Raw genomic sequence first — 23990 nt, forward strand, 5'->3', positions numbered from 1 at the left:
CTTACTCAGATTTGGGGCACCTGAGTTAATAGATATACAGCTTGATTCCTAGGGTACCCACAGCTCCCTCGAACTTCCACTGGAGCTGTGAGTGCCCTGCAGCTCTGAAGATCCCAGGAAGACAAACTGGGTCCATGAATTCCTCTACTGCAATCCACTGAGGCTGACAGGGAGCTCATCGGTGGTTCTCCTGCACGCAGCACACGTACACTCTATTGGCTGCCTCAGGGCTTGCTTGGGGACATGAACTCCTTTCAGATGCATTTATTCAGCTGTCCCTGTTCTCTTCTCAGTGTTGTGTCTTATCATGCCTTGTTACTTCACTTCATGATGTCACCTGTCATGCGAACATAAAAATAAATGAACCAGCAAGCTCCATTTTGATCTAGTTTAATCACTATGGAATTCAAACAACAAGCAATGACTATGATAATTTATGTTGGAAACCAAGCTATGGGTCTCTGCACTTGCCTCTTGACATCCTCCTCCTCTGGCACAACAACTATCCTTATGGGAACTAGATGCCCCAAGGAAACAAGGAGTTGGTCGGGGAAGAGAATCTGTTCCAGTTGGTCACCTGGACTCTGCAGGACTTCTGGGTGTTGGCATAGTGTGTGCTAGAAGGTCTGAATAAGGGCAGGCAGTGCAGTGGTCTCTGTGGCAGGAAAATGGAACAAGGATCCTGGCTTCTTACACCTGGATGACAAGGAACTTCTGTGGGACCCTAGAACCAGTGGAACTTGGGTGATGCTGTTTTGTTTGTTTGTTTGTTTGGGGAGAGGTAGGAGGAGACCAGAGGAGCACTGTGCCTGTGAAGGAGAGAAGGAGCCGTCGGACTCCGAAACTCCTTTCCCCGGCGCAGGCGCAGTACAGCCCTTCTCTCCGACCCAGAACACGGGGCGTGAACATACCTCTTGCAGGTGTACAGAGGTAGTAGGGGCCCGGACCGAGGGGACCAGTATAAAGGAGACGCCGGCGCTAGGCAGAGCCTCGGCAGAACTGGAAGAGCCCAGCAGGGACAAGGACGCTGGCAGGAGCACATCGGGGCGGATGCACGCTGTCCTGAACCGTGGCCGCACCTTTTGGAGAAAGGGTAAGCCCCTGCGGGGTTTATGAACCCGGGAGGAGAGCCCAGTGAGAGGAAGGACTTAACAAGGCAGTTGGGAGCGATCGGCACCCGGCAAACCTATCTAACGTAAAGCCCTTAATAAGGGGGCAGCTCAGCCTGCAAGTTCACAGTTATGGTAGTGAAGGACTGAGCAGTCTCAAGGAGCCCCAGGGAGGGCTGAAGAACCCACTTAGAGTTGAGAAAAGGGGTTCTACCCACGGCGTACAGGGCAAGAGCGGGGAACCACTGCTGAGGATCAGGGTGGGAATCTGAGCTCTGGAGAGCCCCTGGCCGGAATCATGTTAGAGTTGATCTTTTGCATTTTGTTGTGGATTAACCCGAAAGAGGAAGAGAAAGAAAGACCGTACTACGTGGCCGGCCTAAATCAGCAGCCACGACCCGGCGGAAAGGGCGAGGGTGTAGGGGTGGCGGAGCTCTCATCAACACGGGACCCCGCGAACTCAAGGAGTCCCACTTCTGGACTGGCACGTGCTGGGCAATAACACTGGACCAGATTACCATCAAAGTCGTGGCAGACGAGTTAGACGCGTACAGTCTGCAAGAGAGCGACCTTTGACCTCGGGAATCAGTCCCAGCGCAGGGGGACAGTGGCCATCGCGGAGCCACTACCCCACAGTACCCCTGCCTAGATCTGTCTTATATGTTTATCTGTGCCAATTAAGACCCAAAGTTGATCAACTTCAGATTTTCCACATCTGGAAAGGGAGGAAATGGTCAAGGAAACTCTCAGACTGACAGCAAGGGGGCAAGAAATCTGAGATGTAGTTATGGTCAGTGGGATTTGTACATCTTTTGCACAAGAAAGGAGAATCTCTTTTTTTTTATCCTCGGAGCAAAGGAAGATAGGATAAAGTAAATACCTTTACTTACTTTTTTGAGTTTTGCTAGAATCTAACTTGAAGGTTTCTGCAGTGCCCATAATCAAACTACAGCTGTGTTTTCAAGTGCTTCCCAGGTAAACTAAATTTACATGGTAAGGGCCTCTATTGCTGGGCTGTTAAATGCAGCCCACAGAGGTGGGTCATCCAGCCTACAAGGCTTCTCTGTGGCTGGACAACATCTCTCCAGATCTAGCTGGTGGGACCTCTGCTGGAGATCCCAGAGATGTTGTGCTAGCTTGTTCAGCATACAAGGGGTTAACATGACCCTTGTCCTTACCCGCCACAAAATGTCTGGGGTTTGGGGGTGGTTTTTTTGGGGGGTGGGCGTTATCCCTATTTTGTGCATATTGATATTGGGGCATTAACTGGTAGCAGTGTTAATCCCCACATATTGACTGCACCAACACAGTGGCTTTGGCAGCCAAAGCAAGAAGCCCTGTGAGCCACCATCTTGACATGGATCACCTAACCCATGAGAAGCCCCTGTGGTCCAGATCAGATCTGCCAGCTCATTCAAATTCAACATCCCTGCTCTAATGGACTTCTGTGGGTTTTTCTGCTCTTCTCTAGCCCCTGGTTTAGGAGAATATCTGTTCAGGGAGAATTGTCATATTGCTGTTCTTAGTATAACCAGCACAACATGAAGAATGCTGTATCAAAGGGAAAGATTTTGTAATGAACTCTGAAGCTGGTCATGCACCAGATGGCCCCTGCAAGATTACTCTGGAGCCAAAGCTTTTGCAACTCAGCCTGTGGGCCAGATGCAGCCCAGGAGTCAGTCCTGGGGCTTGTTTTGTTCAATATCTTCATCAACGACTTGGAAGATGGCACAGAGCACACCCTCAGCAAGTTTGCAGATGACACCAAGCTGGGGGTTGTAGTAGATATGCTGGAGGGTAGGGCTAGGATTCAGTGTGACCTAGACAAATTGGAGGATCAGGCCAAAGGAAATCTCATGGGGTTCAACAAGAGCAAGTGCAAAATCCTGCACTTAGGACAGAACAATCCCACGCAGGTTGGGGGCTGACTGGCTGGGCAGCAGAAGAAAGACTTGGGGATTACAGTGGACAATAAGCTGAATATGAGCCAACAGTGTGCCCTTATTGCCAAGAAGGCTAACGGCATACTGGGCTGCATTAGTAGGAGTGTTGTCATCAGGTAAGGGAAGTAATTATTCCCCTCTATTTAGCTCTGCTGAGGCCACATCTGGAGTACTGTGTTCAGTTTTCCCCCACCCCCCACTACAAAAGGATGTGGACAAATTGGAGAGAGTCCAGTGGAGGGCAGTGAAAATGGTTAGGGGGCTGGGGCACATGAATTGTGAGGAGAGGCTGAGGGGACTAAGTTTATTTAGTCTGGAGAAGGGAAGACAGAGAGGATTTAATAGCAGCCTTCAAATATTTGAAGGGGTTCAAAAGAAGATGGAGCTAGACTGTTCTCAGTAGTGGCAGATGACAGAACAAGGAGCAACTGTCTCAAGTTGCAGCAAGGAAGGTTTAGGTTAGATATTGGGAACAATTTTCTCACTAGGAGGGCAGTAAAATAGTGGAACAGGTTACCCAGAGAGGTGGTGGACTCTCCATCCTTAGAGGTTTTTAAGACCCGGATAGACAAAGCCTTGGCTGGGATGATCTAGTTAGGGCTGGTCCTGCTGTGAGAAGGGGGTTGGACTAGAAGACATCCTGAGGTCCCTGCCAACCCTCATTTCCTATGATTCTAACTCCTAGCTCTACCAAAGCAACATTATCCAAGGTGTTCTTGTTGTGGCTGTTAAGGGTTACATCGTTCCTGAGTAGTAAGGCTGGGTCATGATGGGAGATGTGGCTCAGTCTGGACTCCGCCAATGGGCCTTAAAGATCAAGGCCAAGACTAGAAACAGAAAGAGACTGGGAGCTAGTGGAAGAGCTGTGCCATGAAGATGATGTGTTCATATCAGCTCATCTCTCTGAGATAAGCAGTCGCTGGATGCAGTATGTGAAAAGAGAAGAATCTGTTCTACTTGCCTACTTGGGCTCTGGGTTTAGCCTCCAAGGAGGAAGCAGGCAATAAAACCTCTGCAACTGGGTTTCTGCCCTGCCCTGTGGAATCGATTCTGAGTGAAGTCACTGAGCCTTAGCCTAAGTTTTGTGCTTCTGTATTATTTCTGAATGTTCAGGTGAAGGGCAAGTGTACTAGGGCTGTCAGTGTCCCAAATGAGAGGTGTTGTACACTGGATTGTACATTCAGTGCTCTTGTGCCCATAGCCTCCAGAGCAGAACACCAGTGCTAATGATTTGTCAGCCTTTTGCCCTGCATATTTTTTCTCTCTGGTTCCTTGAAATCCAGGATGCAAATCCAGGAAGGTATAAATCCAGCCGGTCCATTTATATTTACCAGGGCACAATAAAGTGCTGCAGGTGCTTGCGCATATGTTGGATGCACGTTGCTCTTGATGGCTAGTTTTTTCTTACCACTCAGGAGGGTGTAAGTCCAGGCTGTAACTTGTGGGGTCTCATTCAAGGACGTTTCAGTGAGAATCCTTATAGAAACCCCTCTGGGGATGGAAGGAGAGGACTGTGAGTCACTGAGGCAACTGGAGAATCCCCAAAAAGTGTTACTCTTAGCCATTTCTCTGCTCTTCTCCTTCCTTTCCTCTCCTTCAGTTTGCAGAGCAAATCTAACCTTTCTACCTGGTTTCATCCACTACATTTCAAGTAAACTTCTGGGTTGTCTACACTGCGCCCCAGCCCTCCTGCCTCTATTCCAAGTTGCTAGTGGAAAAGGCAGCCTTGCCTACTCAGTGTTTTCTGCATTCTTGCTAACTGATATGCTGTTTTATGAGGGAACGGATGGAGTCTGCTGCAACCTGAACTCTCTCCTCTGTCGATGAGGTGCCTCCTTTTCAAATTTCTACCCTGCAAAATGGACTTTGAATAGAAAAGGGGAGGAGAGAAGGGGCCTTCTTCACCTGCTACACCTTAGTGCCCAGTCAGCTGTAATGTGGGGGCACCTCTACTCCCATAGCACCGATATGAGGAAATGGATGTGAACACAACTAATTGGTTATTGAGTTTTAGACCATACAAAGTCTGAGAGGACCTCTCTGCTCTCTGCCAGAGAAATATCTGCTGTGTGAAAATGGAGGTGTTTCAAGGGAGGAGGTGCTTTCAGAATGGGGCTTCCCCCGCCCCACACCCTTTCTCCTTAGTTTGCCTCTTTTACAATGTTGCAGGAAAGGAGTTGTGCTCCAGCTACCTGACAAAAGGCAAGTGATCGCTGCAAATTCTGTCTCGGGTAAATGCCAGGACTGGAACAACAGAGTACTGCAGGTTAATGCCGTGATAGCAGAGCTGCAGATAGTCTGTGTGCTGAGAGAGTGACCTGGGAGATTGGGCTGGCATAGCAGGGTGTTGCAGGTGAAAATTGAAATGCTTTTGGCTGAGCTTTGCAGAGCTGCAGGGAGCTGTTGTGCTCTTGCAAGGCCTTGCAGGTAGTCTGTTATACAAAGGCGATGAGGAAGACATTCTTTACAGTCTGTAGCTGTGGGTCCAAATATGTCAATAATGTTCTATCAGACAAAAATGTGAAGCAATCTGTTAATGTTAAGGGTTAAGAATTTCCCTGGGAATTTTTTTGTGACGTACAGAGCTATTTGGGGTGAGGAGAGAGGTCCGCCTCCTTGACTTGTTCAGTACTGGACCTACCAGCAGGAGGTCAGCTGTGTACTAATCCACAAGCAACTGAACTGAAATCAGCATCTCACAGACCACCCAGCAGCAACTGGGCTTGCCGCTTCTTTGAGTCTGGGTCTTGCCTTGGATAATGCCTGGGAGGCAATGCCTCAGAGGAAGCACAAGGACACCTAATTATGGAAAACTACTCCCTAATCTGCCTGTTTGTTTCTCCTTGTCATTGGCCACTGCTGATCAGGGCTCAGACCAGTACAGGCGCTTTAGAAGTGAGAGGCTGCTTAACTTCCCTGATCAATCTTTTTTCCCAAACCTAGATCCAGAGTTGCACTGGCAACTTACAGAGGAAAGGCTCTGAATAGCCCTCTCCCATGCCCCATTGGCCATCTCATGGGAACCAAACCATTGGAAAGGGACTTCCTGGCACAGGAAGCCCAGACTCCAGCTAGTGCAGGCAGCTCCTACAATCCCAGCAAGAAACAGATCAACCTGCAAAGTGGCCAGGGTGGTGGCTCTCAACCTTTTTTAGACTTGAGGCCAGTCAGAAAATGCTGGCTCTTAATTTTCACCTTATTTTGACTACAGAAAAATAATAGGACAATTCTTCCATTGTAAATAACTCATGAGGTTATAACAGGACAGGCTGTTTATAAAAACACTGTGGATGCCTATATGAAAATTCTGGGTTTATCTTGGGGAATCACATTTGCATACCTGGCAGTGCTAACATTACACAGCACCCTAGTTGAGAATCACTGAGCCAGGGTTCCCCTGGGGAAAGGGAAAGGGAAGGGTATCACTAAGCCTGTATGCAGTGGCAGAGCTGTGGGGGACCCATCATCCTATCAAGATGTGATTACAAATCGCCATGCAAACAGACCAGTAAGGGAGTTTCTTGGTCAGGTCCCATCAACTTCTCCATTATGTCTTTAAAAAACAAAACAGCTCCAAAACAATAGCTTTCCAAATGTTATTGATGTGGAACTGTTTTCCTAACAGACAGCCCTGGCCCTTTGCAAGGAGAGAGGAGAGCAGGATGCAGGTAAGGCTGGCTGTGAGGGGATGTTGCCTTCTGGGGCCAAAGGCCTAGGAGAACCCAAACTCCCTGACAAGGATCTGTGTGGGGATAGGGCCAGCCGCCACCCCACCACCACTCCAACGGAGAATGGGTGTTGCTTCCTGCAGCCTGCCATGGTCAGCTGCAGTGGCAGGCACAATGCTGGTATTCAGGATGCTTCTGGGTTGCTGTGGTCCTTATCTTGCCCTTCCATTCCTAGGAGGGAGGGAGGATGTTGTCTCACCCTCCTCCAGCCAAGGAGCTGTGCGTGGCAGGCAAGTACAGATGGCTTTTCTGGCAGGAAAGATGGGGATTCCCAGTATTTACTTGCTGGTGCAATGTGATTTCAGTGGGGGTGGAGGGAGGAGGAGGGGAGCATTGATTTGTTTAGTGGGAGGGGGGCAGAGCTGCAGTGTTCATTCAGTCAGCTGTGGGAGGGTCCTCTGACCAAGAGGATCTGTGGCTTTGGGGAATAGCTGAGCTTTACAGGCAGCTTAAATGGGATGTTTGGTAGCAGTAGACATAGTCTCACGGCCAGAAGAGGTGAATTTTTCAGTCCCCATGTAATTAAACACAGAGCCTGAAATGCCATTGGCCAGATTCTCCTCTCTCACCAGCCTAAGCCAAGAACAGAGTTGCCAACCCCACACACTGTCGAATATCACAAGGTGGGCTGCTCAGTGTCACAAAATCTTGAAAAAAAAAAAAAAAGGCCAGGAGAGCCAAAGATTTTTTTAGTGAAAACATTTTATTGAACCAACTGTATTAATATACTCCCTGGACTATCCTGGCAACAACCTTCCAACCCTACTTCAGAAAATAATCATTTATGGGGTTTGTCTTGTGGTGTCTGAGCCTTCAGGGTTCCTGCTGTCCAGCATTTCTCCCCAGACCTGAGGGCTGAAAACTTCCTTTTTCTTTTTTAATAAAAGCTGATATTTTGCCAAACATCAGAAGCTTTAAGAAACAAATCACATATTGCAAGCCACTTGCTGGTAAGAGTCAACAGTTTTTCAGAAATAGTTCTAATGGAGGCATTGGTACCAAGTTCTCAGCTGGTGAGAATCAACATAGTGCCATTGAATGAATGCTGCTTTACATTTCTGACATACCTGGGTATTCCTCTAAAGCAGTGGTGTTCAGCCTGTGGTCTGCAGATCCCTGGGCATCTGCAGACTATGTCCAAGGGGTCTGCAAAAGATATGATCAAAAGCATGTGACTACCCACACTTACCATTCAGAGGGGTCCACACCTCCATTTGAAGTTTCTAGAGGGGTCTTCAGATGAAAAAAGGGTTGCAAACAACTGCTGTAAAGTGTTCCTAGTCCTGCAGATTCTCCCTCCCCCATCAGAGCTTGCTATGTTCATAATTGTGCTGGTGCCAGCTATAAACCCTTCCGTCTCAAAGGTCTCTGGAATTCCCCGTTATGAGGTTTTCAGCTGCCTTCAGTCACACATTAATATCTTGGACTAGACCCTGCCTTTCCTCACAGTCTTTGGAACTCTTGACTGCTTCAGGCTGTTCCCTTCCACTTCGTGAATTGTGGTAGAAGAGCAGCACAGCTAAGTTTTAGTCTTTGCTTAATCCTTGTTTTTCCCAGTGACTTAGGGGTGTCTGCCCACCTCAGCTGCCCAAAAGAAATCTACCCAGTGGCTGAGCCTATCAGATGCAGGACAGCTGGGTAAAAGTTCAGAGCTGCCTTGTGAGTTCTGAGTCAGCGGGCAAACCTAGTGCCAGTCACAATTTGTGTGGGAGGTGCAACTATTCCAGGAGTGCAGCAGGTTCAGTGGTGAAGATTGCTGATGTAGAGTTGGGAATGAGGCTTTAGAGAGAGCGGCCTTGGAAACACCATACAGTTTGCCTGGATCCAGAGCTTGGAAGTTATCCTCAGAAAACTGTTAAGATGGCTGTATGCTCCAAGAGACTGCAGAGAATCCACATGCATTTGTGATATAGCTCTGATGCAGAAGCTAATGCAGACAGTTGGAAATTACGACAATTCCTGCTCTTCCTTCTTCTCTCTGTTTGATTTTCGGTATGCTTAGGTACATTTGTGACTCTCATCCTCAGAGCATCTATGTCTTGTGTAAGTTAAGAAATTAACACTTTTCCCTTCACTTCCTTCAAGCATAACTCAAAAGATGGATTATTTCTCCTTCTCCATCCCCTTCCTGCTCCTTGCCCATGTTGGTCAAGAGCTGCTATAGGAAAGATGGATCACAAATGGTTTTGGATTTAGTCTTGAATATGGCATGTTCCATAAGTCATGATTTATCTCTTGTGGAAATGCATTCCATAGTCTACCACCAGTGCTGCTTCCTGTAACAGCACCACCTTCCACCCTTGGCTTTGTTTCCCTAGAGCTGTTCTGGATAGTAGCTGAGGGATAAGCGCTGTCTGCTGTGCACCAACCTTTCGCCCCTTACAAGATTTGGAACTGGAGTCTCTGTTCAAAGCCACTGTAAATGCTGAAGCAGGGAAACCTGATCCGGATGACCTACTACTGTGAGCAGGTGACTTGGTGTGTTTTATATGAGGCTGAAGCTTTGATAGGTGGCTTTGCTTGGTCTCCCCAGGGAGCAAAATTTCAAAGGTGAAGGGGATCTTTGTCCTATCTTTCTCCTCTCCCCAGCTTTGGTGTTCGTCATGCCTTCATGAAAAGTCACCTGCTGTAGAGAGGGATGTGGTCTGTGCTTGTCCCTTATGCTGCCCCAGACCTGCTGATACACCATCCACACCTGATAAACATCTTTTCCTTTCTGGAGGGTTGGGCAGGGTGGGAGCTCATATTCTGCTTAGACTTTGGTTGTTTCACTTTTCCACCCTGCAGTGACTTTCCTCTCCCCCTTTGATGGGGCAACTGGAATTTGGGTAAATGGAATGGACAATGTATCACTAATGAGGGGGAGAGCACTTCTGATTCTGATTCTGTTTTTGGGTCTTTCCCTTGGACCCATCTCCTTGGCATAATGGCTCTAACTGGGAATGTTTGTTCTAAAGCTGCCGTATCCAGCCACAGCCTGCTAAGCAATGTTCCCTCTAAGGAGCAGCGGTCCACGAGCACGCTGCCTTGGTTTGATGTGGGACACTTACGGAAGGGGGCTGGGGCTGGAGGATGGAGGATGGAGCTGGGGGCCAGGGGCTGGAGCCGGTGGCTGGGGTTGGGGGTAGGGGCCAGAGGCCAAGGGGTGGAGCTGGGGGCTAGGGGCAGGGGCCAGAGCCTGGCCCCGGGCTCCGCCAGCTCCGGGGAAGTGCTCCACTCCCCCACATCAGGCTGTGACGCCATGTGCCTCCTCGCTCCCCGAGGCCGTGCAGGCAAGCGGAGCAGTGCCGTGGAGCCTCTCTGAGGCAGGCAGCGGCTCCTCCCTGAGGTGAGGTAAGGCAGGGATGGAGGCTGGTGTGGGCTCTGCCAGCTCCGGGGAAGTACTCCAGTCCCTGGCCCTGATGCGAGGGAGCGGAGCACTTCCCCAGAGCCAGCAGTGCCTGCTCTAGGCTCCTGCCCCAGCCTCTCCTGGTGCGCGGCCTGGAAAAGGCTGTGCGTGGCCACGGTTTTAGCTGTGTGCAGCTGCGCAACTTAGAGGGAACTTTGCTGCTGAGCCCTGGCACATAAGAGTCAGAAGAGAAAGGGGCAGAACAGTAGTTCGGTCTCCCAATGGCTAATCACCAGAGCTGTTTAGGACTGTCTCTGCTATATACCTCCCTCCAGTCATGTCCTCTCTTCCACATCAGCCTTCTATCCCAGGGGCAGGTAAAATACGGCTTGTGGGCCAGATCCAGGCCGTCAGGTGATTTCATCTGGCCCATGGGCAGGTGCCCACCAATTCATTGCGTGCCACACCCAGCCTGTGCTTGCCCCTGGTGCACTTGCATGAGACCCGAGTCCCACCCACTGCCACCAGGGCAGCACACTGTACTTTCACCCTTGTGCGAGGTAGGGCCCTGGACAAAACAGCTTCTGGGCAGGGCTGCTGCTGCCACTTGCAGAGAAACTGCTCAGTTCCTCCTCGTGCGCTCCAGGCAGCAGGTAGGGAAGCATTGGGAGGGTGGGGAGAAGCTGAAACTAGGTGGGAGCACAGAGTCCAGGGCCTGCACCTAGCGAGGTGGCAGGGGCCCGGGTCGGCCTGGTTCCATCGCACAGGGCTCCCCGCAGTTCATGTGCAGCTCCTGGGACTTGTGTGCCACCTCCCCCACCATGCAATGGAACTAGCAGCCTTGCCGCTCCCTGCCGCCACGTGCAGCTCCTGGCACTCCATCAGAAGTGGCAGGGAGCCCCAGGAAATGGAGCCAGGCTGGCTTGGCCCCACTCCCTGCTTTCCAGCAGAGTCCTAGGATCTGCATGTGGCGGCAGGGAGCGGGGCCAGGCCGGTGGCTCCATCTCATGGGACTACCCCATCCGGACACGCGGCTCTGGCTGAGTCCTGGGAGCTGCATGTGAGGTGCAGGGAGCTCTGCGTGATGGAGGCTGGCCGGCCTGCTCCACTCCTTGCCACCACGTGCGGCTCCCAGAAGTGGCCAGAGCTGTGTGGCACCACCGGTGCAGGCCATGAGTGTCCCCTGAGCCTGCCGCTTGGTGGTGTTGTCACTGCTACCAGCAGCGGGGGTTGTGGGCAAACACCGTCCCCCACACACCGCCACACTGCTTCACAAACCACGCACCCACCCACCCTCACTAACTCCCCCACACACAATATACAAGAGTAAGACTTTATTTTGAGCTACTACATAATCACTTCTATATACTGTACGCAAACGCATGTAAATCAGAACAAAAATTTTTTTGAAATAAAATATGTTATAGTAGATGTTTGATTTTTAGCATATGTCTTGGGGGGGTTTCCTAGTTCCAAGAAGGCACCCCCACCCCCAGGGAAAGGAGTACTCCTGGAGGCAAGGGGAGGGACTTCTGGTGGCAAAGGTCAGGGGTTCAGGGCAGGACTTCTGGTCCCAAGATGGCGGCCAGGGGGCGGGATACCTGGCAAGAGGCGGGACTGCCCTTGCGGCCCACAGCCACTCACTAAATCTCATGAAGCAGCTCTCCAGCCGAAATAATTGCCCAACCCTGTTCTACTCCAAATCCCTCCCTCTGTCTTGCTTTTCTAGCATCTCCTTGACCTTAGGATGTGACGCCATAGGAGCGATCTCTCTGTGTTTTGTCCTCTCCTCCCCTCAGTCTCCTGCTCGTATCCAGCCTGCTGGGTGTGGAGGCCTCTGGGCCAGAGCTGCGTGTTTCCTTCCCCTGCCCTGACACCCGTGGGGTGCTGAGAAGCGCTCGGGCTTGGAGAGGTCAGATTTGGTGGAGTTGCCAAAGGCGTTCAGCCTGTTGAGCACAACCTGGGAGAGGGAGGGACTGGTTTTGGATTTAGCTTTCTCAAGATTTGAGGGAAAGATTCAGGCTGGATGAGTTTGGACCTCTCTCTTTTGTTTTCCCCTGGGATCTTTCTACCCCACCACTGCCACCATCTCTTTACCCGAAAAGCCCAGGTAAATTTGTAGCCAAGTAGTAGTTTAACATGCTTTCTCACTCTGGCTTTTCCTTAGGATGAAGATGAGACGCCACAAGCTCTTTTTGACTCTCTGCATGGCTGGTCTCTGCCTCATTTCCTTCCTGCACTTCCTCAAGGCCCTCTCTTATGTCACCTTCCCCCGGGAACTGGCTTCACTTAGTCCCAACCTTGTCTCCAGCTTCTTCTGGAACAATGCACCGGTCACGCCGCAAGTCAGTCCTGAGCCGGGGGGACCCGAGTTCCTCCGCACACCGCTTTACTCCCACTCACCCTTGCTCCAACCCCTGTCTCCCAGCAGAGCCAGTGAGGAGCTACACAGAGCTGAGTTTGTTCTGCCAGAAGACACAGCAGAGTATTTTGTCCGTACCAAAGCTGGTGGTGTCTGCTTCAAACCAGGCACCAAGATGTTGGAAAAGCCACCAGTGGTCCGGCCAGAGGAGAGATCAGACGGTGCTGCGTCGGGGCGGCCAGCCCGCAAGCCACTGAGCGCCAGTGGGACGAAGCGGCGCAAGTGGGTGGAATGCGTGTGCTTGCCTGGCTGGCATGGTCCAAGCTGTGGGGTGCCCACTGTGGTCCAGTACTCAAACCTGCCCACCAAGGATAGGCTTGCACCGCGGGAGACACCCCGGCGGGTCATCAATGCCATCAACGTCAACCATGAGTTTGACCTCCTGGATGTCCGCTTCCATGAATTGGGCGATGTGGTAGACACCTTTGTGGTCTGCGAGTCTAACTTCACGGCATATGGCGAGCCACGTCCACTCAAGTTCCGTGAGATGCTGCTCAATGGCTCCTTCGACTACATCCGCCACAAGGTGCTGTATGTCTTCCTGGACCACTTCCCCCTCGGTGGGCGCCAGGATGGCTGGATTGCCGATGACTACCTGCGCACCTTCCTGACCCGGGATGGCATCTCCCGCCTCCGAAACCTGCGCCCAGATGACGTCTTCATCATTGATGATGCGGACGAGATCCCAGCCCGCGATGGCGTGCTCTTTCTCAAGCTGTATGATGGCTGGACAGAACCCTTTGCCTTCCACATGCGCAAGTCCCTCTATGGCTTCTTCTGGAAGCAGCCAGGCACCTTGGAGGTGGTCTCTGGATGCACAGTGGGGATGCTGCAGGCCGTCTATGCTTCTGATGGGATCCGCCTGCGCCGCCGGGAGTACTATACCATGCCTGGCTTCCGGCAGTATGAGAACAGCACGGGACACATCCTGGTGCAGTGGTCACTGGGCAGCCCTCTCCATTTTGCTGGCTGGCACTGTTCCTGGTGTTTCACACCAGAGGGCATCTACTTCAAACTGGTGTCAGCCCAGAACGGGGACTTCCCCCGCTGGGGTGATTATGAGGACAAGCGGGACCTCAACTATATCCGGGAGCTGATCCGGACTGGGGGGTGGTTTGATGGCACCACCCAGGAGTACCCCCCTGCTGACCCTAAGGAACAGATGTATGCCCCAAAGTACCTGCTAAAACACTATGAGCGGTTCCACTATCTCCTGGAGAATCCCTACCGGAGGGCAGAGGTGGCTGGGTGAGGGGCGTGGGGCTTGCATGGGAAATGAACAACACAGCAAAGGGAAAGAGTAGGGTATTTCCTCTTTTGGTTTTTTTTTTCCTGGTTTTGTTTTCAGCTGGGGTGTATCATTTCTCTCCAGTCTCTGCCTCTGGAGTGGAGCTGGGGGTGGGGGGGTTATTTCCAGTCAAGTTCATGAGGGAAGGAGAGGAAGTGGTAACCTGCCCTGGGAGCAGGCAAAAACAAAACAAAAAACTGGCACATTCTCTCCACTTTGACTGCTGAGAGAGAAGAGAGTCATCTCATCCAAGCAGCAGATCCCCCTACAGGGAAGGGATTAGAAGGAGGGAGAACACACAGCTGCCCTCACCTCTCCCTATGGATCAGGGGTACACACACACAGGAGCCTGGACTTGTCAGTGAACAGGCAGGTGCCAGCAGAGGTGTGTCTGAGTGTCTCGTATGTGCTGCTCTGAGTTTGTGCATGGGTGAGTGTGCAGAAGCGTCTTTGTATGCATCTATTGTCTCTCTGTTTACCTCTGCAATCCAATGGTTTTTGGGTGAGGGTAGCCACTTCGCCTCCAGAGTGTCCCTCCTCCCAGAATGCAGCCTCCTCCAGAGTGCCCCTCCTCCCAGAATGCAACCTCCTCCCACTAACCTAATACCAGTACATCTCTCCTGGGATCAGTTCTCTGTCTAATGTGCTGCCACGCTCAGAGCTGACATATAGAGGAAGTGAGGCATAAGGTAGAACTCTTCCCTTGCCACCACACTGCCTGCATTTGCTCAGCCGGCAGAAAATCGAGTGTGTTGTCCCTGCCGCTCATCCAGGTTGGAATGAGCTGCAGGGGACTTCACTAGGGAGGTCATGTACTGGTGAATGTATGGACTAGCATGTGCATGAGTGTTAATGTTAATATGCACAGGTACAGGTATTTGTGGGTTGGTTTGTCACCAGTATCAGGTGGAGGAGTGAGTGTGTGTGTATGTACGTGTGTGTGTACAAGTGTCCATAGTGGTGGGAGCATGGTAGAATCCGGAAGTTGTGCTCTTTACTTAGGTTTTAAGGATGTTCAGGGAACCCTCTACAAGCCTGCTGGGTGTAGTGGGAGGCCGGGAAGCTGTGAGCTCTGTGCGCCAGTGCTCCTTAAAGGGACCTGTTCAGAACCAGCTCAGGATGTGCGGGTAAGGGTAGGCATGCCTTAGGGAAGCCCTGAAAGCCAAGCTGCTGCAAAGGGAATGTCCACAGGAGGGACCCTCCCTCCACAATGTCACAATAAAATATACACACTGTTCATTCCTTGTCTCTGTGGAGTAAATAGAAAGGGAAAGGGCAATCCCCTTCTCCTCCCCCTGAATCCAGCCTAGCAGCAGGAAAGAACAAGATGTGAAATATATCCCAGCCTGGCACCTGTCTGGTTGCTCCCAAGATAGGAGGACCATCCGGGGAAGCTTGCTAGCAAAAGCCTACTAGCAGGCTACTCCTGCAGCACTGTGCTGCTGCAGCAGGGGTGCAAGCTGTCGGGGAGGTGTACAATCCAGACGTTGCCAGGACTGTCTAGGCAGAGTTGTGCACAAAGGAATATGTGAGATTAGATTTAGGAGCCAAACAAATAGAAGCCCATGAGCTAAGCTCTCTATCCTTGTTACACATTTCCACCTCCCATTGTTGGGGATATTCACATCATGGCCTCCTTGCTTCCAAGTCTGGTTTGTTTTTTTGAGGCAATGTCCACCCCCTCCTCTGTCTCAGCAAAATGCTCCCATGTTTGTGGAGTACATCAGGGGTCAGGTATGGCATGAGCCTCCTGTTTTTGTGACAGATAAGGGAATGGGAGAATGAAGGGAATGATAGGGCCCTGTTCCAAGAAGGAACTTTGGAGTGGAGAAAGGAATTTAGCAGGAGAAATCCGTTTTCTTCTGCTTTTCACATGAATACCTTCTAATTGTTTAGGGTAAAGCTTCTAATTGTTTAGGGTAAAGCCAAACCCATCTGGGTTGTTTGGTTTGTGTGACTATCCCATGTTTATTGTGCTTAGTGAAATAGATCTCCTCTGAGCTAAACATTTTACTGTTTTATTGCCCCTTGCTTGCATGTGTGCTTTCGTCAGAAGACTGTGATGGTCTGTCCGTGCAGAAGAGACACCAGGGGCAGAGTAAGCTTGGACAAGGAGCAGGCTAAAAATGCAGGTTTTCCAGTTGTTTGTAGGTTTATGAGGAAGAGAGGTCTGCTTTAACCAGAGCTGGATTATATATTATTTGACACAGCAAAGATCTGATAAGCTACTGGCTCTCTGCCCTCATGGATGATCTGCTTCCCCAGGAAGACTGGTGGCAAACAGATAACAATAAAGAATAATTCTTCTTCCCCTGCAACCTTTTTTTTTCTGCCAACTCTGCTGCAGTTATGTCTAGATACCCTTTCACCCTCAAAATGTGTTAGGGCAGCACTGAACTATGGGTGGGGCAAGTCTCGCTCCTCTTTCTGTTTGCCTTAGTATGCTCTCCCCTCCTTCATGGTTTTTGAGGCATGAACTCTCCCACCTATTACTCCTAAAGAGGGATGGGGTCTTTCCAGGTTATTTATAAACAAGGGTGGGAACATGGATATTAGTATTTTTGGATCAGGCAAGTCCCTCATACTGGAAGGAATATAGGGGAAGGTCCTCCCTGCCCCTGTCACTGGTGTTAATCCCTGGGGATGCTTAAATACAAATACTGAAATGGTATCCTGACAGGTGCCAGATACAAAGGAGGGGACTGCTCAAAGCTCTGTGTTTGGTATGGAGGGAGAAAGGTTCCAGTTCTCTGCTCCACTGCTATTGTCTCCAGTATTTTGCTTTACATTGCTGGGGGTGGGGGTGGGGGGTGCGGGAGGTGTTCACTGCTATGCCTATCACTTCATGGAAGCACTTGGAGAATAATAGTTTCTCCTTCTCTGGTGGGCAAATACAGAGGCTCTGACTCATTCATTTAGTGTAGCAGGTATAGGTGGAGCTCAGAGCAGAGCTGGTATTGAAGTATCCAAGCCCCCGATACCTCAGCCAGGATATCCTCATGGGATGGTAGTAGCTGCTTCTCTCCCTCTGGAACCACCTGCCCTTGATGTCCCCTTCTTACCCCTATTCTTCTGTGACTTCTGTGGCTGTTACAGAACAGATCTGCACTGTGAGGGCCCTGGAGCTGATCATTCCTGGTCCTGTTAGCAAACACTGGTTGGGAGAGGAGTGGGGAAGAGAAAGTGGGCTTCACCAACCTCAAAATTGGTGGCAGGAAAGGAAAGGGCTGGGAGACATAAGGATTTCTCTCCCCCCCACACACTCCTTCCCCCCTCCATTCCTCAATCTTTTTGTTCAGAAAGGCCTGTAATTTCTCTGAGAAGTTACAGGAGCTTGCCATTACTGTGAAAACATAGGAGGAGTTTAAATTGGCGGCATGATATAATTCCACCATGGAGAAGAGAGGGAGTAGATGATAATGCAATACGCTTCCGCAGAGACTATCCAGACTGCAAGTGATGGCTACAGAAAGGAAACCCTGAGCTGCAAATGCAAACCACTGTCCGTCCTCGTCCTCGAGGGAGTGATCTTGCTTTGTCCTCCAGGAAGCGATCTGCTGGCACATCCCTCAGTGCCGACATGTTCCTTCAGCATTGCCCAGCGCACCCTCCTTTTGGAAAAGGAATGCGTGGACTTGCCAAAAAGAAACCAAACAAAGCTCCTTTCAACTCTGTAATTTATAAAACGCTGGTAATAATAAATAATTTTTGTAAGGATAAATCAAATGTACATTCTGAAATCATTTTCTCTGTAAATGGTTGGATTTCATTTCACCCTTAAAGGGATGCTTTAAAGGAGGAGTTAATAATAATAAAAGATTTACTAAGTATGGAGGAAAACTGACACATGTCTGTGGGACCTTTTATTTCCAAGCACTGGGTAAAGTAGTGGAGGAGTTGTTGCCTCTGGCTTTGGCACACCTTTGACCTTCCCCACATGGAAAGCCTTGGGTCTATCATCAAAATATCTGAATGCAGAAGTACAATATTCTTCTAGTGTCCTGCAGGAGACTGATCCTGCCAGCTCAGCCATAAAAGGTTGCTCATAGGCCTTTCTGCCAAGTTTGATGTAATGGCCATGCTGAGGCCAGCCAGGTGCGCGTGTACACAAGCTGCTCATCACCACATGACTGTCTTCAGTCAATCATGAGCCAGGATTGCTTCCAAGTATGCAGTACTCTGTATTGTAGTGTCCTTTTAAACAAGGGTACTTTCCCAGGATTGCTTGAGACTTGTAAACATCAACAGGCACAGTGAGACAAGACCTCTTAATCCGCCCTTGCAGCTCCTTACATAAACTGCTGTGGAGTACATCTGACATGCTTTCTATGTGTCAGAAGCACAAAGCTGTTGAGCTCCTGTGAACCCCAGCATGCTTTATACCTGAAAAAGTAGCTGCTGTAGCTTACCTGGCTGTGGAATGGCTCTACCTGTGCCAGGAGAATAGGTGAACAGGCCTGATGTATTCCAGCCAGTTAAAAACAGTAGTGCACTCGTACCACCTTCTGCCTCCCCCTCTCCTGACTTAGTGTCCTGTTCCGATAGTGGAGAAACCTATTAAAGGTATGAGACCTACCTTGTTGCACTGGAGGGTAGAGCATTTGGATTCAGAAGGGGTGCTCCCACCACCAGCATCGATTGTGTGAAAAGATCCAGCCTGCACAATTAGAGGCATTGGTGGCGCTTTATCAACTAGTCTGTTCCCTCCATAAATGACTGATGCTCAGGTTTCAGCCTGGCCCCAGGCTGAGGGAAACTGGCCATCTCATGAATTAGTGACTGGGATATAGCGTGTGGTGTTAGCAAACCCCTAGCAAACCAATCCGTTCTGAATTACTTGGGCAACATGCACAACCTTAGGATGAATTGTGGCAAATGCACTCTAGTTCAAAAGAACAAACTGCAGTACAGACTGTATTGCAAGCTTCCAAGATAGTGGTACTGCAAATGACCTTACAGATGTAGTTTGCACAGTCCGTGGATGCAGTAAAAGAATGGGTAGCATTTTCTGCAGGAGGCCAGTTGTAGTATCTGTCACTTGTGGCTTGGAAAGTATGATCCAAGCATCAGTGATCTACCTGTACTTACTCTTCAGTGATACTCTCAGTCCTACTGTCCTTCTGTTACTCTTCTGAAATGTTATATGGTTAAGATGCTACTCTCTGGTACGGAGCTGGGCACAGAACGTGCATTCTTACTGGGCTGGTTCTGGTAAGTAGAACCAGAAACCTGGGATGATTTGAACACAAGGTAAAGGTGCCTAGCTCAGACACTTATCAGACCCCAAAAAAGACGTTAGGTGGTATGGGCAAAAATGTGGTACCTAGAGCACTTGGTTGGAATTGGCTAGGAGCACGAAACAAGTTCCCTATTGAATCACCTAGTCTGAAAATGGATAGTGCTGAGCATCAGATCCGTGTCCATCGCTGATAATGAAAGAAGTGGGAGCTTGTAACAGGCCTCATGGATCCACCACTCCAGCACCTGCTACTTCATGGGGTTCAGCCCACCTGCCAGCTTTCTTTAGCCCCACCTCCCCTCCAGTCTCTCAGTTGCCATGCCTTTGATATAGTTGTTTGGTCTATTGAGGAGGCAGTCCCTGAGCTGGGAGTAGCTCTTTTGGTTCCTTAGCTCTGTCCTTGCTCCTAGGTCCAACTCATGCTGGGGGTGGGGAAGGAGGAAGGGGTTGGTCTGCACTTCCCATGGGGTGCTTCCCCTTTAAGGGAGCACAGCCCTTAGGCCTCCAAGCATTTGTTGGGGCTTCAGCTGTCCTGGCCCTAACCCCCTTTTTCCTCTGGCCAAGCTCTCAGCCCTTGTGCAGTCTGAGACCTCCAGTCCTGGGCCTTGGCCCTGATGTGGCTACAGCCCGTCCTAGGGCTCCAGCTTTGCTTTGCCAGCCCCAGCCTTCTCAGCTTTGGTCTAGCTCTCATTCCTGATAGTGGCGATTACCTCCCAAGCATCCTACCTGTGGTTGTCTCCCCCTCTGCAGCTACACCTCAGTCCTGTCAAACAGAAAACCATGCTCCAACCCCTCTAGGTCACCAGGTACCTCTCCTGGGCTTGCTTGACTTCAACTACAGCCAGCTGTCCTGGGAGCTCTGTATCCTACAGCACCCAGGGCTAAACTGCCTTCTCCAGAGCCAGAAGCTGGGCTTATATGCCCCAAATCCAGCCCCCTTCTGGTCATGGGACCCTGTCTCCTACTCACAGGGCTAATGGCAGAATTAATTTTGCCATTAGCAGCCTGCCCTTCTCTAGCCCCTGGCTCAGTTCACCTGGGCAACTCCCATCTGCTGTCATTTTGCCCTCAAGCTCCCTGCAACCTGCCTCCTGCTACACTCCCCACATCCTCCCTTCCTAGTAATGGGGACAGGGGTTTCCTATTACAGAGCTATACCATGATGAGCAAAATAGCTGTTGGCCTGAAGCCTAAGGCTTTAGCCCAGATGGAGCTCCTGCAGGTCCAGATCTTGGTGGCAGCAGTACCTACTCAAATGAGAACTCTGCAGGAGTCAGTCCTGTCCAATTCCAGAGGAACAGGTAGACCCTCCACTGCTCCCGGAAAGATCTGGGTCAGATCCCCAAAATCAGGTTAGCTAAAACAAGTGCTATATGACATGCCCAGTGCAATCACCCATCTGATCCTGGAAAGGCTGGTCAGCAGACTGGAGCTGCTTTCATTTCTGAAGGACAATGGTGCTGGAATGAGGATGCCCTGTGCCTGAGCCTTGGAAGGTATTGTGCTTCTGGTGGTGTCTGGCAAAATCTCCTTGGACGGATGAATGAATCTTCAAGGCCCACCAGCTTTGTCACTCTGATGGATTCAGATGAAATGTATCCCGTGGGTATAATGTATCCTTAATTAATTTTACCAGATTTTTGTGTCTCACCTTCTCTTCTTGATGATTTGTTAAGGTAGGTACATTACTCTTCTGGACTGCTGGTCTTGTTCCTTGAGGGATTTCTTTGGATATGTGATTTTTTCTCAGCTGCACGTCTTGAAGTGAGAAATGAAGGTGCTCTCAAGGGTAAGAAATTCACACATTTCTTACACTTAAGTACTAAACAGTTTAGCCTCTAAAATGGGGTCTGCTTTTGAACAGAACCTTTGGAAGAAGCTTTCAGGCTGTAACTGAAGTCCTGAGCATGAGTTATTCCTCTTCCTTGTAATAGTTTCGTAATATGGACAAAACAGACCATATTAGTTTACAGTGTTTTTCTGGGGACCGGGCCTGCAAAATGGTCAGTGGAAATACTCATGTGCATAATGTTGTATATGGATGTTGAAATGGAACCTTTGCTTTATCAGTGATAAAACAGTGTTAGGGATTATGAAGAAGAGAACTGTAAACAAAATGGAAAGTATCATTACGCCCCTATATAAAACGAGGGTGCATCACACTCTGAATGGTGTGCCCAGTTCTGGTCCCCGCATCTCAAAAAGGATGTAGGGGAACTAGAGAAGGTCCAGAGAAGGGCAACAAGGATCATTAGCAGTATGGAGGGGCTTCCATATGAGGAGAGACTAAAGAGGCTAGGCCTAGTCAGCTTAGAAGAGAGATTGGTTTATGAACTACTAAATGGCAAAGAGAAAGTAAATAGGGATATATTATTTCAGCTCTCTCACAGTACAAGTAATAGGGGTCACAAATTAAACTAGCAGGTAGTAAATTTAAAACTAACACAAGGAGATTCTTTTGCATGCAATATGTAATTAAAGTCCTTGTCACCAGATGTTGTGGAAGCTGAGTCTAACCAGATTCAAAAGGAGGTTGGACAAATTCTTGGAGGAAAGGGGCATCGAGACCCAGAATCAGAACTTCCTAGACCTAAAGGGCTGGAGGCTGCAAGTGGAAGAGGCACAAAAGCCCTGGTCATACCCTGTTCAGTCTGTCTTTCAGCATCCACTATCTACCCCTGTGTGACACAGGGTGCTGGGCAAAATGGACCCAGTAAATAGCAATTATCATGTTCAAGAAAAGATTGGAATGGCTTACTAGAGAGTCAAAAAGGTCTTTCTGTATGTGATTATTTCCACGGAGAGAGCGAGAGATGGACAGGATGTTTATCAACTATAAACACAAAGGCCAAAATCTCAGCGGGTATAAATGCGCACGGTGCCCATTACACCACCACAGAGCTTTGTGCAGTGTCTGCGTGGTCAATACCACAGAGAGAACAATTTACAGACCTTAGAAGGGAGACTTTTTGTAGCTGTCAAATAGGTCCCTTATATAACTGCTTTCAGGACTCTAGCATCCTTATTTTGAAATATACTGACAGCTTGAAGGAGCTTTAAGGTGAAAAATAACAGTTTAGGTAAGCAGTTTGAGCTGGCATTAAGATAGCTGGGCTTTAAATTTATAGTTGTCATGAACGCTGCAGTTTTAGTAAAAAAGTTGTATTATGAAAACAGCCATTACAGCTAGAATATTTTTGGAGGTGATCCACTTTAATTCAATTGATTCAGTTATTGGGGTCTCTAGTCTTTCATTAAAAACCAACAAATAAAAGATTTCTGTACTGAAGCATATTGCTCCTTAATGGTTATAGTCTAACCTTCCACTTATGCACATATAGGACACTTGTACACATGATGGGGGTTTAGACTTAGGGTTTTATTCTATGTCCCCTAAATTTAAATGGTGCATTTTTAATTGAAACCCACCATTCCAATTTTCTGTCACATTACTATGAAGGGCCCCATCTTTTTTTTTTTTGTCAGGTCCGGCGCCTGCCCCATGGCCAGGGGGCAAGCTGCCAGTAGGCCAAGCAGTCCCTAAGCTGTGGAGGGCCCTAGTCCTTTCCTCTGTGGCAGTGGTGCCCCTTCAGGGCTGCCTGGGAGGGCTGCTAGCAGGTCAGCCCAGCATGGAGGCAGCACCTGGCCCAATCCAACTGTTTCCCAAGCTGGCCTGGGGAGCAGTGCCGCGGGCTTCCGACGGGCAGGCTCAGGGAGCAGTTGGATCAAGCTAGGTGCTGCTTCCAAGCTGGGGCAGCACCTGGCCCACCAACAACCAACCTGGGCTGCCACCATGGAGGGAAGGGCAGAGGCTCCCCACAGCTCAGGGGCCTCTTAGGCCTCTGGCAGGTGGCCCCCCAGCTGCAGGAGGTGGGCAGGCTCCGCCAGGAAAAATAAAGGATTGGGCTTCTCACCTTTTCTCCCTTCAGCAGGCACCTGCTGAAAGCAGAAGTGGTGAGGAGTCCAATCCTTTTTTTCTGTGGAGTCTCTCCAGCTCTCCCACAGCCGGGGGGTGAGCTGACAGCTACAACGCATCATTGCAAACTGCTCATCTACACCCCCCCGCAAACTGGTGCACATGTAATGTGTGATGCCATTAAGCCACACAAATTACATTTTTGTCATATGTACATTATGACAACCATCACATGTACAAGCACCTGTACACACTCAGGTGATGCAATGAGTTAGGGCTCTATTACTCTCTGAACAGATTGATGATGAAGATAGGGTGTATACAGGAATTGCCACACCAGACAAGAACAATACTCCACCTGATTGTGACCTGTATACCGTACTTCAGATGAAGATGCGACAATTCCTACAAGCAACAATTATGAATAATCGTTGCATACTGGAGACTTTCTCTTAACCTGTCATGAGGCCAAGTCTATACTATCTTCTTGTTGAGTCCAGGACTGCTGAGGAACAATGGCTACCCACTCCCTCCTCCTTGGAAGGGTCTGAAAATCAGTCAAGATGCATCTAAGAAGTCTATGCCATCTAATTGCTAGACCTGAGTGTTAATGGAGTTGGAGTGAGTGGTGTCGGCTCAGAAGAGAGGCACTGTTGCATAGACAGCCTTGCTTTTTGGCTTGCTCCACATTGCCTGAGAGTTTATGATTGCTTACAATTGTTTTAACCTACTTAATGTAATTCTGGGTGATCTTACGTTTCAGTATCAGTGTCTTATCATAGGATGAATCCTTCTAACCTCTTGGCATCAAGCAATAACCTGTAAAACTCACTGCTCTATGATAAATTTCCAGTTTCATACTTAGTTACCCTTTCTCAAAGGGGACTTCAGTGAGCCTGCTGGGTTTACCTGTGTGCCAAGCTTTGGTCCTCATACTTCTCTCATAAAACTTTACTTATTTTTCTGCCTTAAAGGAAACACCCTCAATCTTTTCAATTTCCTTCGCTATGCAAGGCT

The 23990-nt window shown here is 49.5% G+C and overlaps 1 protein-coding gene across 4 annotated transcripts in view; it reads left to right on the plus strand.

The window, feature by feature from the left end:
- The window catches only part of MGAT3 (mannosyl (beta-1,4-)-glycoprotein beta-1,4-N-acetylglucosaminyltransferase), a 28339-nt gene extending 10677 nt beyond the window's left edge, over positions 1-17662 (plus strand). For 2 of the 4 annotated variants that reach the window (XM_019544955.1, XM_019544956.1), the window contains exon 2: positions 12276-17662. In XM_019544955.1, coding sequence (XP_019400500.1) covers positions 12277-13782 — 1506 coding nt within the window. In that variant the 5' untranslated portion in view covers position 12276 and the 3' untranslated portion in view covers positions 13783-17662. Of the gene's footprint in view, positions 1-7989; positions 8824-8864; positions 9251-12275 lie in introns of those variants that run through there. The other 2 variants (XM_019544957.1, XM_019544958.1) reach the window with 2 other exon arrangements.
- The last annotated feature ends 6328 nt before the right edge of the window (positions 17663-23990 follow it).

This window comes from Crocodylus porosus, unplaced genomic scaffold, assembly GCF_001723895.1.
Source record: "Crocodylus porosus isolate Cpor-Errol unplaced genomic scaffold, CroPor_comp1, whole genome shotgun sequence".
Taxonomy (NCBI): Eukaryota; Metazoa; Chordata; order Crocodylia; family Crocodylidae; genus Crocodylus; species Crocodylus porosus.